Source organism: Protopterus annectens, chromosome 15.part0 (genome assembly GCF_019279795.1).
Source record: "Protopterus annectens isolate FY-2018-M chromosome 15.part0, PAN1.0, whole genome shotgun sequence".
NCBI classification, from domain to species: domain Eukaryota; kingdom Metazoa; phylum Chordata; order Ceratodontiformes; family Protopteridae; genus Protopterus; species Protopterus annectens.
The window spans coordinates 640,115,230-640,131,123 of NC_056749.1; the positions used below are offsets into that span (position 1 = coordinate 640,115,230).

Here is a 15,894-nt window from a genome sequence, read left to right on the forward strand (position 1 = left end):
GGTTTCAAAATTTTCGTAATTTCAGGAGCTGGCCGACCGGCACTTGCGAACTGCTTCTGCTTCGGGCACTGCGCGGCAAGAAAGACTGAAGAAAATGGTGTCGGTTGGTTCCTTTATACCCTTGTCGCACTGATGTCAGGGAAGAAGCGACTACAACCAACGCTGGACCTAGACTTTGGAATTCAGCCGACCGAGGACCCGCCTGACGGCAGGAGAACCCATCTGTTATGACTGCAGCTGTATGCACGATGAACATCATTATGGGTATTGAAAGTCAAAGTAACCATATATGTGAGTGACTGAGTAAGTGAATGAAAGTGAGTGTGTATGTGTGCGTGTGTGTGTGTGCGCGCGTGTCTATATGCTCCTATTCACATGTGTGCTTGTGTAATAATTTATGTTAAGTTGTCCATCTCTCCTTCATTATTGCTGGTTGGGATCGGAGCCGATCCTCGGCTCCGACTCGGCCATCTTCAATAGCTCGAGAGCTGTTTACTGGCTCGAGGCTACCCCATATCCCATGATGGCTGGCGCAAGCTACCCAGATCTCGTTTGCTGCTTCAGACTGCGAAGTTGTCTTACTGGCTCAGGCTCGTGTACTTTAGTGTATTTTTACTATTTTTACTAGGTTTTTTTGTCTTTATAGTGTATCTAATTACTTAGCTGTACTATTCCCCAGGCTATATTCCCTAGACAGCATTTATCCCTCTTTTTTCTCGAAAACTCGTTTTACTTAGAGAGTTTTCCCCACCCCTCCCTTCCTTTAGTGGTAGCCGTTTAAGTTAGAGGCTAACTCTTTTTTGTCTTTCTATACTTTATAAAATGTATATATATATATATATATATATATATATATATATATATATATATATGTATATATACATATATATATATATATATATATATATATATATATAAATATTTGTGTTTTTATATTTATATATATATATATATATATATATATATATATATATATTGTTTTTAGGTAGTGTTGTAGTAGTAAACTTACTTAGTTTTGTTAGTGTTTGTTAGCTGTATAGTTTAGTTAGTTATACTTGCTAACTTGTTTTTTTGCTTGTGTGTGTGCGTGTTCTCCCCCTGGTGTGCGAGAGTGGTAACATGTCCAAGGATACTAAAGTGTCTGGATTCAAGAAGTGTGACTCATGCTGTCAGAAGATGTCTCTGACAGATGGTCACACTTCTTGCGTCTACTGTCTGGGCGCAGTGTACCTGCAGGATTCTTGTTTGGTCTGTCATGCTTTCGGCCCAAGAGTCCTGCAGGAGCGCAAAAATAAAAGTTAATCCTTCGGGGTTTGCTTAAGCCACAGGATTCACTGGCTAAGGCTCAGCCTGCAAAATCCTCCAAGCCACCCAAGTCTTCGGCTCTGAGTTCTGAGCCGTCGTTGGGTGAAGCACCATCATCCGCATAGGCTCTGGCCGGAACCGATGTGCCTCCCTCACAGTCGGCTCCAACACGAACTTTGGAGCCGTCTGAGTCAAAAGAGATCTAGGTCTCCCTCCTTGGAGTCTATACGTTCGGCTCCACGGTCACCTCTGCTCCAGTCGGAGTGCAGTCACAAGTCGTCCCACTCTTCTCGGTCCTGCAGGCTTTCAGACCATGATTTGGAGAGAGTGGTCAGCAGGTTGCTGAAATCGCAGGCCCTAGCAAAAATGTTGTCTATCCCCCCTCATCAGGTGTTGGCTCCGTCCACTTCTGCAAATATTCCTCCTCCGACTCCTCCCTTGAGTTCGGAGCCGGAGTTCGTTGGGGTTCAAGTAGTGGAACCGTCGGCACCGAAACCTTCTCCTTCGGTTCAGTCGTCGGCTCCGATCCCATCCTTGGTACCGTTCTTGGAGGGATCTGGGCGCCAGGACTCCCTTGTCAGCTCAGAGTGGCATCGGACCCTTGTCTGACCCCGCTCTCCCTCTCAAAGCATCGGCGCAGGTGAGCTCGGCTCCTACATCGGCTTCAGAGCCGCCCCCCTCGGTGCGGAGAGGGATTCCGATTTCTTCGGAACTGGAGTCTTCTCTGCGTCCGGGCAGGGACGCCTTTGAGGTCATGAGGAGTGTACTGGCCCCTGAGCCAGTCCCACGATCAACCCTATTGGCTCCTCCCCCTATGGTGCCTGTGTCTGCCTCTGCCCCTCCTCCTGACCCCAAGCGTGGGGAACCAGCGCTCCAGGGCACCACTTTGGGTGTTTCTTCTTCTTCTTCTGAGGCCTTCCCTGATCACTCAGAGGAGCCACCTCGTAAGAGGAAGTGCAAGAGGAAACACGTTGACTCTCCTGAGTCTTTCACATCTGATACTGACTTAGAGGATTCAGAAGGGTCCCCGAGATCCCCCTCTGAAGATGTCACCCTTTCAGACATCCTTGAAATCCTTAAGCAGAGGGGGAACTGGAATACCCTAGCCCCTTCCGAGGATGAGTCGGTATTTCTGGACGCGTTTGGTTCCCGACCCTCCACCTCCTGGGTCTCTCTGCCTTTCGATCCACTTATGTCTGTGGTGGCTCGGAAGGCATGGTCAGCTCCTTACACAGTGGAACCAACCCCCAGGAGACCAGCTAAATTTATAACTGCACCTCAGGACAAACTGTTTCTAACTAAGGGCGTACCTGTCGATGCCATGGTGGTAGCAGCAGCGACAAAGGAGGAGTTGGCAGAAACTTAGTCATCTGTTTATCTTCCTAACAAGGAGTCTAGGACTATGGACAGATATGGTAAGCGAATGTTTGCATCAGCGACCTTATCGATGAAGTGTCTGAATTATTTGTGCCATTTCACCCGTCTTCAGAGGTATCTCCTTAAAGAGCTTGGAGATACCCTCCAAGATCCATCAGCTGAGGGGGCTCAAGCTAAAGTGGCCTCCCAGCTGGCAACTCTGAATTCAGTTAACTCCTCCTCCATGAGGCTCATTTCCTATGCAGCCGATGGTGCGAGTAGAGCCGCAGGCACAGGCATCGCCCTTAGGAGGCACACATGGATGCGGCTATGTAATTTTGTGGAACCCTTCAGAGCATCTTTCACTAATACCCCCTTTGATGGCTCCGCTCTCTTTGGAGCGCAGGTGAAGGACACTCTAACCAGGTGTGAACATGAAGGCAAGACTCTCTCTGCCATGGGAGTCCGTTTTTCCACTCCTTCCAGACCACACCCCAAGGGTCAGAAGAGTGGAAAAATGTGGTTCCATAAATCCCAGGGAGCCTTGCCTGACACACGTGGTGAGTTCCCCTCCAGGGGCAGAGGAGAGAACAATAAGAGACACTGCCCTCGTGGCGGGGGGGGGGGGCGCAGAACCAGGGCAGCAGAGAATCCTTTTCTGAGAAGCCCTTTCAGCACCCATGAAGGGTTGCCCAGCTGCCTGCTTCTGGAGGCAGTCGGGGGAAGATTTTCACTGTACCCCAAAGCCTGGCAGAATCTAACTCAAGACAAGTGGGTACAGTCAATCATATCCAGAGGTTACAGAATCCCCTTTGCTCAACCCCAGTTATCGTTAAACAAGTCCCTTCCAGATGTTCCACCCAATCTAAGGGACCAAGCAGCCAAAAAAATTTCAAAGCTGCTACACAAAAGGGCCATCCAGAAAGTCCCAGCAGACCAGATCGGATCCAGAACTTACTCACGGTTTTTTTTGGTACCAAAAAAGACAGGGGACTGGAGACCCATTCTGGATCTCAGCAGATTAAACAGGTCTGTACAAAGAACAAAGTTTCAGATGGTCACGCTACAGTCCATTCTACCCTTCCTGGGTCAGGAAAATTGGATGTGTTCTATAGATCTTCAGGATGCGTACTACCACATCAAAATGCACAGGTGCTCTAGAAGATTCCTTTGCTTCTGGCAGGGGGCCAGTCATTATTAGTTCAGAGCGCTGCCCTTTGGTCTCACCACAGCCCCCAGGGTGTTCACCACATGCATGGCAGTGGTTACAGCTCATCTGAGATGGCAGGGATTCCAGGTGTTTCCATATCTAGATGACTGGCACCTCACTGCTTCCACCAGGCATCACCTTCTGCAAGCCAGGGACTACACTATCAGAACTTTCTCCAGGCTAGGTATCACAATAAATTTTGAAAAATCTGCATTGTTGCCCTGTCAGCATATCACTTATATAGGCGCAAATCTAAATACCAGGAACATGTTTGCAAATCTGCCACCAGACAGGGTATTACTAATTCGCCAACAAGTACAGATTTTATTAACATGCAGAACTATTCAAGTCAGGTTCGTACTCCGAGCACTGGGTTCCATGGCATCAGCAATTCTTCTTGTCCCCCTGGCCCACTTTCACATGAGAATTTTCCAGTGGCTCCTATTCACACAGTGGTCCTTCCAACAGCTTCCCATGTCTCACAAGATTATGATCACAAAAGCATGCAAGAAGCATCTCGCTTGGTGGATGGTCTCCCCATCAGTGTCCCAGGGCAGACCATTTGTACTATCCCCTCCAGTCGCCACAGTGACCACGGATGCCTCCCTTATAGGGTGGGGGGGGGCATTATCAGGACAGGACAGTCCAAGGCACCTGGCAGCCTCACGAGTACCATTTGCATATAAATGTCTTGGAGATGAGAACCGTGCTTTTAGCGTTGCAAGCCCTTCAGGACTCTCTCCCCTCCTGGGACCATTGCAATCCAAACAGACAATATGTCAGTGGTGTGGTACATCAACAAGCAGGGCGGAACCAGATCCTATCCCCCTTGTCGAGAAGCACTCAGACTCTGGCAGTGGGCGATCTCTTCCCAACGTTTTCTGATCGCAACGCACATGCCTGGGAGTTCCAACGTCATCGCAGACAGGCTCAGCAGAGCAATTCTCATGCCTCACGAGTGGTCTCTGAATCAGGTAATTGCAGAACAAATCTTTTGCAAATGGGGGCAGCCTTGCTGCGACCTGTTCGCCACGCCTCTCAACAGCAAGTGCAGCAATTTCTTCTCCCTTCTCCCACTTCCCGGGCCAACCCCCCCCCAGAGACGCTCTAGTCCACGATTGGCCTCAGGGGGACTTCTTTATGCTTTCCCTCAGTTTCCCCTAATACCCAAACTCATACAGAGAGCAACTGCGTTGGGTTGCAAAATGATCCTCATTGCCCCTTACTGGCTTCGACAGATATGGTTCCCATTCCTGCATCATTATCTTCTCGAGCAGCCTTGGATTCTGGATCAGATTCCAGATCTACTAATTCATCAATCGGGCAGACTGCATCGATCCCCTCAAATACTCCAGCTCACATCTTGGTTACTCCACTTCCAACCTTAGCCAGGCTTCCTAATATTTCCTCCTCTGTGCGGAAAATTATTATCTCATAGCACAAATCCACAACTAGGAAAACTTATGCTAGCAAGTGGAAACGTTTTTCTTGTTGGGCAGAGGCTAGGAATTTAGATCCTTTTTCAGCCCCTGTCCATGAGATTCTGGAATTTTTAGCTGAACTCTTTCATTCCGGTTCCGCTTCTGCTACGATTAGGGTTCAGTTAGCTGCCATTTCAAATTTTAACATTGGGTTGTCTTCTAACAACATCATGTCTCATAAGCTGTGTAAAGCCTTCCTCAAAGGAACCACTCTGCTTAGGCCCCCAGTGAGGGATCCCCCACCTCCGTGGGATCTAAATTTGATGCTAGCTTCCCTAATCTTGCCACCTTTTGAGCCTGTGGCATCTTGCTCCATTAAGTTTTTATCCTGGAAGACACTCTTTCTGGTAGCCATTACTTCTGCCAGACGTGTTTCGGAGTTTAAGGCTCTATGTATTCGTCCCCCATACTTAGTTTTTCATAACGATAGGGTAGCTCTAAGAACCAATCCTTCCTTTCTTCCTAAGGTCTGTACACAAAATAATTTGAATCAGTCCATAGACCTTCCTGTGTTCTTTCCTAATCACACTAATAACGCAGAATATAAATTGCACCAGTTGGACTTTCACAGACAGCTGCATTTTTATTTGCATAGGACAAAGGACATCAGGAAGTCGGCCAACTCTTCCTTTCCTATGCCGAGGGCAGACAGGGCCTTCCAGTCTCAAAGGTAACATTATCTAGGTGGTTGTCTCACATTATTTCATTCATTTACCAGCTGAGAAACAAAAAATTATCTACCAAAACTAAAGGCCACTCTACTAGGGCAATGGCTACCTCGGTGGCCTTCCAATCTAGGATGCCCATGGAATCTATTTGTGCAGCTGCTACGTGGGCTAACCCACATATCTTCATTTCTCATCATAAGCTAGACATTGCTTCCAGGAACAGGGCTGATTTTGGTTCCACTGTTCTGAAGAGTCTGTTCCATTGAGCCACCCAGGATAGTAGGGTGCTAGGGACGCTGTCCCAACCAGCAAGAATGAAGGCGAGATAGACAACTTAACAAAGAAGTTATGTACCTACCATAACGTTCCATGTTAGTTGTCTTCTTCTTGCCTTCCTTCTTGCGTCCCACCACCCTCCTTCCCCCTATCCTAGTAGATCGAGAGGAGCCCCCTTTTTCAGATTTCATTGGCTGAACCTTCTCTGGTTGTCCTTTTCTGCTTGGATAGCTTTATAGTTAGGTCCAAAGGGCTGCTACGGCAGAATTCCTTAGTTATGTCTGGAATAGCTTTTTCAAATGAGATCTGGGTAGCTTGTGCCAGGCATCATGGGATATGGGGTAGCCTCGAGCCAGTAAACAGCTCTCGAGCTATTGAAGATGGCCGAGTCCGATCCCAAACAGAAAGAAAGAAGGCGAGAAGAAGACAACTAACATGGAACGTTATGGTAGGTACATAACTTCTTTTTTTCTGATATGTTTTTTTCAGGCCAGAATTTAAAGGCACTGTGTTCCAGAAATGTAAACTCACTATTTATGATTTTCAGAGGCTTATATTAGCTTCTACTGTCTTTGTGTTTTTAGTGAAATTAACAATCCACATGAAGGGTCCTTGTCAGGTTGTTTCTTTAATTCCTATATGCAACATCTGAATCCTTGTTTTTTTCATCCTGAGTGGCTTGCTGAAAGTAAAGACTGTGCATTATGAATATCAGAGGCATACCTGTGGTGGGATGGAGGAGGCAGCTGACCTATGCAAAAGGTGGCAGTGGGCATGATCATCAGTGCTAGCATTCAGTTTTGAAGTGCCCATAATGTATTTAGATTAGTGCGGAAGTGCTTCAGTGCTCAAAGTGAGGCATAGCGTATTGGCATTAATGCAGATACTGCACTTGCAGTCAGGGCTGAGGCTCTTTGAGTGGTATTTCTCAGCAACATGCCATATTTTTAGCAAGTGGTTTGTTACAGATGAAAAAAGCAAAGTAGCAATTTTTTTTTTTTTTTTTTTTTTTACTTCCCTCAACTTGAGAAAAGACTTGTTTTTGATACTCGACTTACAGTTGAGGAGCACCAGATGGGGAACTGCTTTTGGCATTAGATCAGCTAGCATGGCTCCAGTGAATACTATTTTTATCATGGATTTAAAATGTTGAGACAACTCTGTATTACAGTGTTGCTGTACAATTGCTGAGCAGATATAAAGGACCAATGTGAAGTATGATAAAAGTTCTGGGGGTTAGCACTAGCACATATCGATTATTCTCACTCTGCCACTACCCTGGTCTTGCTTTCAGTCACTCAGCCTACTTAAGTCAGATCCATAATATTAATGGGTATAGGTTACTATAAGTATGTCTTGTTATTTCATTTTATGCAAGTCTGTCTTGTCTGTCTAAAAACCTCTGGCTTGACCACAGAAATAAGTGTTGTGATCTGCTTTTGCACTGTACTCCTAGATATACTTACAGTAGACGAACGTCATTGTAGCTTGAATGGAAAGAAGCCAAAGAGTGGAGACTCCAATGCTGGTGCAATTATTTTTTTGCAACAGGTTTGCAAATCCTCTATTATGCATGCTTTCCATAGCTAAGTATCAACTACAAACTAATGACGTATAATAGTATCAGTGTGCATCTATAGATGCATGTAAAATAGCTGTCTACAAAAAAAAGAAGTTATGTACTTACCATAACGTTCCATGTGAGTTGTTTATCTCACCTTTATTCTCACTGATGGGTTCGGAGCCAATCCTCGGCTCCGACACGGCCGAAAGCAAAGCTCAAAGTTTGCCAGTAGCTCGAGACCAAGCCCCTTATCTCAGATCTTGTTTGCTGCGAGTAACAGTATATATATATATATATATATATATATATATATATATATATATATATATACACACACATACATACACCCTTTTATTTATTTCTACCAAGAACACTTCCCGAAGGAGAAGAAGAAATATATGGTAAGTACATAACTTCTTTATGTGAAGTTGTTAAATCTCGCCGTTTATTCGCACTGACGGGCAGCGTCCCTAGCACCCTCAATCTTGGGTGGCTCATGGAAGTGTGTTCTTCAGTACCGTGGAACCAAAGGAAGACCTGTCCCTTGAAGCCTTATCTACTTTGTAATGCGTGATAAAGGTATGAGGCTTAGACCAAGTGGCTGCAGCGCAAATATTGTCAAGGGGCAATTTAGCTTGAAAAGCAGAAGACGTAGAGACGGCTCTGGTAGAATGAGCCTTAGGTTTGTGTGTTAATGGCATGCTTACATTCTCATAAACAAAGGATATACAATCGGATAACCATTTAGATAAGGTTGTTTTAGCCACTGGATTGCCTTTTCTGGCTTCTGAGAAGGATACAAAAAGTTGATCTGATTTTCTAATATCCTTAGTTCTGTCAAGATAAAATCTGAGCTGTCTGTGTACATCAAGTTTATGCAGCATGTATTCCAATTTGCTAGAGTGATTGGGAAAAAAGACCTGCAGCTCAATGACCTGAGTGATATTTGATTCAGAACAGACTAGATAAAAATGAGGGGTTTGTTCTGAGAGATCCTCTATCAGCATGGAAAAACATGTAAGGTGGTCTGACAGATAATGCTTGAAGTTCTGACACTCTGCCGGCAGAAGTAATGGCCACAAGAAAAATAGTTTTCCAGGATAAATATTTGAGATCACAAGATGATGCTGGTTCAAAAGGGGGAAGAATAATTTGAGAGAGCATAAAGTTTAAATTCCAGGGAGAATGGGAATTTTGATATGAGGTCTCATGTGAGGAACGCCTTTAAGAAAAGTCTTAATAATTCATGGCCCATAACATTTGAGTCATCAAACCCCAAGGTGAAAATTTGAGATGGCAGCTAACTGGACTCTAACTGTAGCAGCTGCTGCCCCTTCCTTAAAAATATTTGTCAAGAATTCTAAAATAGATAATAGCGAAGCTCGGAAAGGGTCAAATTTCTGCGTGTTGGCCCAAATTGATAACCTTTTCCATTTACTGCCATATAATTTCCTGGTAGATGGCTTGTGAGAAGACAAGAGAATTTGTCTTGTATCTTCTGAAATTGAATGAAGCCTGGCAATTAAGGGAAGTGGATTAGCCAAGCAGTCAGTTTCAGGGACTGCAGTGAAGGATGGAGGTCCCCTGACGGGTGCGCCAGAAGGTCCGGAACTGGGTCCAGGATCCATGGATCTTCCAACAGATGATGGTGGAGAAATGGGAACCAAATCTGTCGAGGCCAGTAGGGGGCTATGAGAATAACAGTCCTTCCCAGCGATTTTGCTTTCTGTAAAAATCTGGGTATCAATGGGAAGGGTGGAAATGCATGAAGGAGACCTGGGGACCAATCGTGTAAAAGTGCATCTCTCAGGGGATGACCGGGAGGTGGTATCAGGGCAAAGTAGCGTCTGCATTTTGAATTGATGTGGCTGGCAAAGAGGTCGCAACAAGGCTGACCCCATTTGCGGAAAATCAACTCTGCAACCTGTTGTTTGTGAGACCACTCATGAGGGAGCAATATCACCCTGCTTAGCTTGTCCGCTATCATGCTGGATTTCCCCGGGATGTGCGTTGCTAACAGAAAATGCTGGGATGACACAGCCCATTGCCAGACCCTGAGGGCTTCTCGACAAAGGGGGTAAGACTTGGTTCCGCCTTGCTTGTTCGAGTACCAGACTACAGACATGTTGTCCGTCTGAATTGCAATAGTTCCTAGAGGGAGAGAGTTCTGAAAGTACTGCAACGCCAGAAGTACTGCTCTCAACTCTAGAACATTGATTTGCAGATGTGATTCTTGATCTGTCCATGTGGCTTGAGCAGTCTTTCCCTGAAAATGCCCACCCCACCCTATAAGGGAAGCAGCCGTGGTCACAGTGGCTATGGGGCGGGGTGGCAAAGGGTCTTCCAATTATGACATGACAAGACGTCAAACACCACCAAAGGTCGCTCTTGCAAGAATCCGTGATGAGAATCATGTGGTGCATCGGTAGTTTCTGGTACGACCACTGAGCAAAGAGAAGCCATTAAAGAATTTGCATATGCATACTTGTGAGTGGTATAGCTAGGATTGCTGCCGCCATCAAACCTAGCACCTTCAATACCTCTGCTGCTGTAGCTTTGTTCTTTGACATCAGTGAGCTGACATGTTGGCAGAGAAGTGAGACTCTTTCGATAGGAAGACGTAGAGTGGTGGTTGAGGTATCTAACTCTGTTCCTATAAAAATGGTATGCTGCGATGGCAATAAGGCAGACTTTTCGAAGTTGACTGTAATGCCTAATTGATGGCAGAGTGTCAGAGTGTATTGTATTGCCTGAGTCAATTGATGCCTGGTGGTAGTGGTGAGGAGCCAATCGTCTAGGTATGGAAACACCTGGAATCCTAGACGTCTCAGGTGAGCCGTGACCACTGCCATGCATTTGGTGGACACACTGGGGGCTGTAGTGAGACCAAAGGGCAGGGCTCGAAACTGGTAATGATTGGCTCCCAGCCAGAAACACAGATGATCTCTGGAGCGGTCTGTTTATCTTTATGTGATAGTACGCACCCTTGAGATCTATGGAGCATATCCAATCGCCTTTCCCTAGAAAGGAAAGAATGGACTGAAGCGTGACCATTCGGAACTTCTCTTTCTTTATGAACTGGTTGAGTCTGCTGAGGTCCAAGATAGGTCTCCAGTCCCCTGTGCTGGTAGGGTTGACCGGAGAACTGACCCCTGATACCCTGTTGCTGTGGACCCCCTCTGCCGCAGGGGCGGCGTCTTCCGTTATAACCCCCTCCTCTGCCTCTAGAGGGGGTTTCTCCACGTGTGCCCTGAAAGGCTCCTTGTGCTTTTCGGAACCACATTTTCCCTCCCCTAGGGCCCTTTGGGTAGGGCCGAGTACAGGTAGAAAAACAGACTCTAACGGCAGATAAGGTCTTGCTTTCCTGCTCACACATGGTTAAAGTTTCTTTTACTTTGGGCCCAAACAATGATAAGCCATCGAATGGGGTGTTGATAAAGGAAGACTTAAAGGGTTCCGAAAAGGAACAGAGATGCATCCAGGCTTGTCTTCGAAGAGCAATGCCCGAACTAGCAGCTCTACTTGAACCATCAGCTGCATAGGATATGAGACGCATGGACGAGTTTACCACTGAGTTTAGGGTAGCGAGCTGGGCGTTGACTTTGTCGGCCACCCCTGCAGCTACCGTACCCTGGAGAGTATCTCCTAGCTCTTTCAGGAGATCTCTTTGTAGTCTCATAAAGTGGGTTAAGTAGTTCAGTAATCGCAGAGAAAAAGTCGCTGAACTAAACATGCATTTCCCATATCTATCCATGACACTAGAATCTCTGTTAGGAGGATGGATAGATGTGGATGTCTCAGACACTTCCTTTTTGGTGGCTGCAGCTACCACCATGGCATCAACAGGCACTCCCTTTGTCAAAAATGGCTTGTCCACTGGGGAAGACATGAATTTATTGGGCTTACGAGGAACAGGTTTCCATGGCCTCCGGTGACTCCCACGCCTTACGAGAGATCAGTTCCATGAGCTTGTCGTAAGGCGGAGACACCCAAGAAGTGAAAGGTTGAGACCCAAAAGCCTTCAAGAGCATGGACTCGTCCTCAGTAGGCGTCTTGGACTGCCAATCACCCTTCTGACTAAGGATCTCTAGTATCTCTGCAAAGCAGATATCCTCAGAGGGGGATCGAGGGGACCCTTCTGACTCAAAGTCCGTGTCAGATGTCAAAGACTCCTGTGGGGAGTCTAAGTGCCTCCTCTTGTACAGTCTCTTCCTGGGCACCTCCTCAGTGGGGGGATCTGGGGAGGTCTCAGAAGAGCAGGGGACGCCCTATGGGGGTATGTGAGGCTCAGGGTCTCTACACTTAGGGGGACCAGTAGATGAAGAAGCAGACACAGGAGCTTGAGGGGAGAGGGAAGGCTGAACTGATGCTGACGTTGTCTTTGGAGACAAAACTCTCCTCATAGCATTGAAGGCACCATGGCTCCGACAAGGAGTGGACGGACCTGAGAGTATCGTCCGATCCTCCTGCACTGAAACCCTGGGCTCCGAGCCCGAGGTAGGAGCCGAGCTCATCCGAGCTGAAGCCCGGAGAGGAAGAGTCGGCAGCAACAAATTGGTTCGACTATCCTCCCTGGACCCGATGGGAGAACGTCGGCTCCTAGAATCCTCGGTCGGTGCCGAGGACATCCGAGTAGATGGAGCCGATAACACCGGTTCGGGTATCGGCTCCAAGGGTTCGACAATCATTGGTTCAGTATCCTTCGGCTCCGAGAGTCCAGTACGGCTCGGAGGAGGAGTAGACAAATCCGGTTCCATGGTCTTCAGCATCGATGAGCTGGTTGGGGCCGACAACAATCTGGCAAGTCCTAATGCCTGTAAAAGCTTCTGCACTAGCCGATCCATGTCCAAATCTGAAAGGCTGACTGAGGACTTAGATGAATGCACCGAAGGTGCTGACTGGAGCAGAGGAGAAGAGGGAACTTCAGAGACCAGCACCAATACTGAGAGCTGGCTCCGAATCAAAGGTACACTCGGTTCTTTGGTCTGTGGAACCGATGACCCTCCCTCTGAAGTTTTCGCCTTTTTTGCCATTTTAGGATCTGTAGATTTTCAGGATTTGGAGGAAGTGCTAGTACCCTCATGGCTACTCAACACTTCAGAAAAGGAATGCTGTAGTAATCCCCTGTCTATAAGCTTCCTCCTTCTCTCCAAGAGGACTGTTTAAGAAAAGGAATGGCAAATGCTGCAAGTGTCTTGGAGGTGTTTAGCCCCCAGACAGTAGACACATTGAATGTGTCTGTCTGTGACGGACATTTTCTGCCCACAATCTGGGCATTTTTTTGAATCCCGATTTAGGATGAGAATTTTCCTTGTCATCCGACACAGTTAAGGAAAACCAAACCAGTAAACTGCAAAAGTACGAAAGTAAAGTCCTTACTAAACTTGTAAGACCCACAAAACAACTAAGACCAATCCGGGCACTATCTATAACAAATAAGTATAGATTACAAATAGAGGGCTAAAGAGGCCCACAGAGAAAAAACCCTGACTAATAGAAAGATTAATAAATCTAAATATCTAATTATCAAACACTAATAACACAACTATCTTATAAAAAACAAAAAAGAAAAGTTTTTTTATAAATGGTCTGAGCTAGTTGGATCACAGAGATCTTTCTTGCCGTGGCAAACTAGATCTGGGGTAATTCCAGAAGTGCACTGTGGGATAAGGGGGTTGGTCTCGAGCTATTGGCAAACCTTGAGCTTTGCGATTGGCTCTGAACCCATCAGTGAGAATAAACGGCGAGATTTAACAACTTCACATCACAACATATCATAATAAAGGACTCTACCAGTTAATCCTACAAGGTCCTTGATGGGTTTTGCAAGATATCTTTGGTACACACAACACTTCAGACTCACACACTAATTTTCTATGCTATAAAGATAGAAAAACATAGTTCTGTTTTTGTGACTTATTAGTACCCACCATATTCCAACACACAAAAATACACTTACCCCAGTGTCTGTGTCAGACTTTGATGAATTCAGGCTCTCTTGTGAAGGTGATGGTGAAACTCGACCTAAGAAAAATTACAATGTTAAGTCAGACATGATAAAGCTACACTGGTCAAAAACAGAAAAGAACTCTGCAGTATATATGACATGACATTTAAGTACTTAACTGCAAAGTGTCATATAAAACGTATCATAAATTAATCATATTATCATTACTTTTTTTCTTTACATCATGCAAAATTAATGTTTTGTTTATGGTTTAAATTATACTACAACACACTATATAAAGTATCTCTTGCCTCTCCTGCAAGTCTGTAACCTCTACCATATATTGCCATGCTGGTGAAAATACAATTGTGTACACTTACCATAAATGTAGCTGTTTGAGTGTATTCACTGTTGCAGTCATTACATTTGGGTAATCTGCTGGCAGGTTGCCCTCAGTCGGCCTGAATATCAAAGTCTTGGGTCCTGCATCAGTTGCTGTCTCCTCTTCCATGATGTCAGGTCGTCAGGGGTATAAAACATGCAGCAGACACCATTTTCTTCAGTTTTTCTTGCCCCAGATGTCAGGTGCCCCCCAAATGGGGAGCAAAAATATATGTATATATCTATATATAAATGCAATTGTAACAACATAAACTTTAACCTTCATCTAAAAGCAAATACACCACAAAGGCTGTAGAATATAGTGAGGGAAAGAGAAGTTCTAGAAAAAAGGGGGATGGTGGGTGGGTAACCCGGACTGCAACAGTGAATACACTCGAACATCTACATTTATGGTAAGTGTACACAACTGTACTATGTTCTTCGTGTTTCACTGTTGCAGTCATTACATTTGGGTAGAATCCCAAAGCTATGGATGGGAGGCTGGAACTAAATAGCATTAGGAGCAGCTACAAGGCCCTGCAAAACTGCAGTGGCAAAGCCTGCTCTGGACTTAGAGAAGAGGGGCAAATGATAATGCTTTGTAAAAGTATGAACAGAGCCCCAAGTAACAGCTTCTAGAATGTCTTTAGTTGGCACTCCTCTGAGAAAAGCTGCTGAGGTAGATGCAGCCTTGGTGGAATGTGACCAGATTCCCTTGGGCACCGGTTTACCATGATGCAAGTAGCAGAAACGAATGCAGTGGCTTATCCACTCTGAAATGGTCTGCTTTGAAATAGCCTTCCCCTCTGATCCTGCAGCAAATGCCACCAGTAGCTGCTCAAGACTTTCTTAGAGATTTGGTCCTGTTTAAGTAGAATCTTAGTTGTCTGTGTACGTCCAAGGAATGCAGAATCCGCTCCCCCTTGTTCTGCAGATTTGGGTAAAAAGTTGGCAGGTGAATAGTTTGGTTAAGAGCCACACTGGATGCCACCTTAGGCATAAAGGAAGGATTGGTCCTAAGGGACACCCTGTCTGGGTAAAATGTAATAAAAGGCTCCACAGCCATGAAGGCCTGTAGTCCTGAAACCCGTCTTACTGAAGTGATTGCCAAAAGGAAAGCTGTTTTCCAAGATAAAAACTTTATATCCGCAGTAGCTGCTGGTTCAAATGGAGGCAGGGTGAGCTTCTCCAACACAAAACTGAGGTCCCATGCAGGAGTTGGTGATCTTCTGGGAGGCCTTAAATTTTTGGCCCCTCTAAGATACTGTTTTAGCAGAGGATGAGAAAAGATGGGAGGCTCTGTGTTGTAATGAGCCCAGATGGCAGTAGCATGGATTTTTATTGATGAAAAAGATAGGCCCTTGTCAAGCATCTCAGTCAAGTATTGTAAAATCTAAGGAATATTTGGCTTTGCTGTGTCCGTTTCCTTGCGCTTGGTTCCAAGCACAGAATCTCTTCCATTTATCAGCATAAGATTTTCTAGTACTAGGCCTTCCAAAATGACATACATCACAGATTTACTGAGATGTGTTGTTTGAATAATTACATGATCAGCCACGCTGCCAGGTTCAGAGTTTGGAGCTGATTGTGCAGAATTTGATTGCTCTGCTGAGACAGCAGATGAGGTATTTGAGGCAGGTACCAAGGAGGGAGTTGAGACATATTCCTTAGAATTGGGTACCAGTGCTGGTGAGGCCAGTCCGGGG

General features: G+C 45.7%; 1 protein-coding gene across 1 annotated transcript in view; it reads right to left on the minus strand.

The window, feature by feature from the left end:
* WDR44 (WD repeat domain 44) overlaps positions 1-15,894 on the minus strand; it is a 1,972,396-nt gene that overhangs the window by 482,572 nt on the left and 1,473,930 nt on the right. Inside the window, 1 exon segment of the mRNA XM_044057470.1 lies at positions 13,820-13,884. Within this exon segment, the coding sequence (XP_043913405.1) occupies positions 13,820-13,884 (65 nt within the window).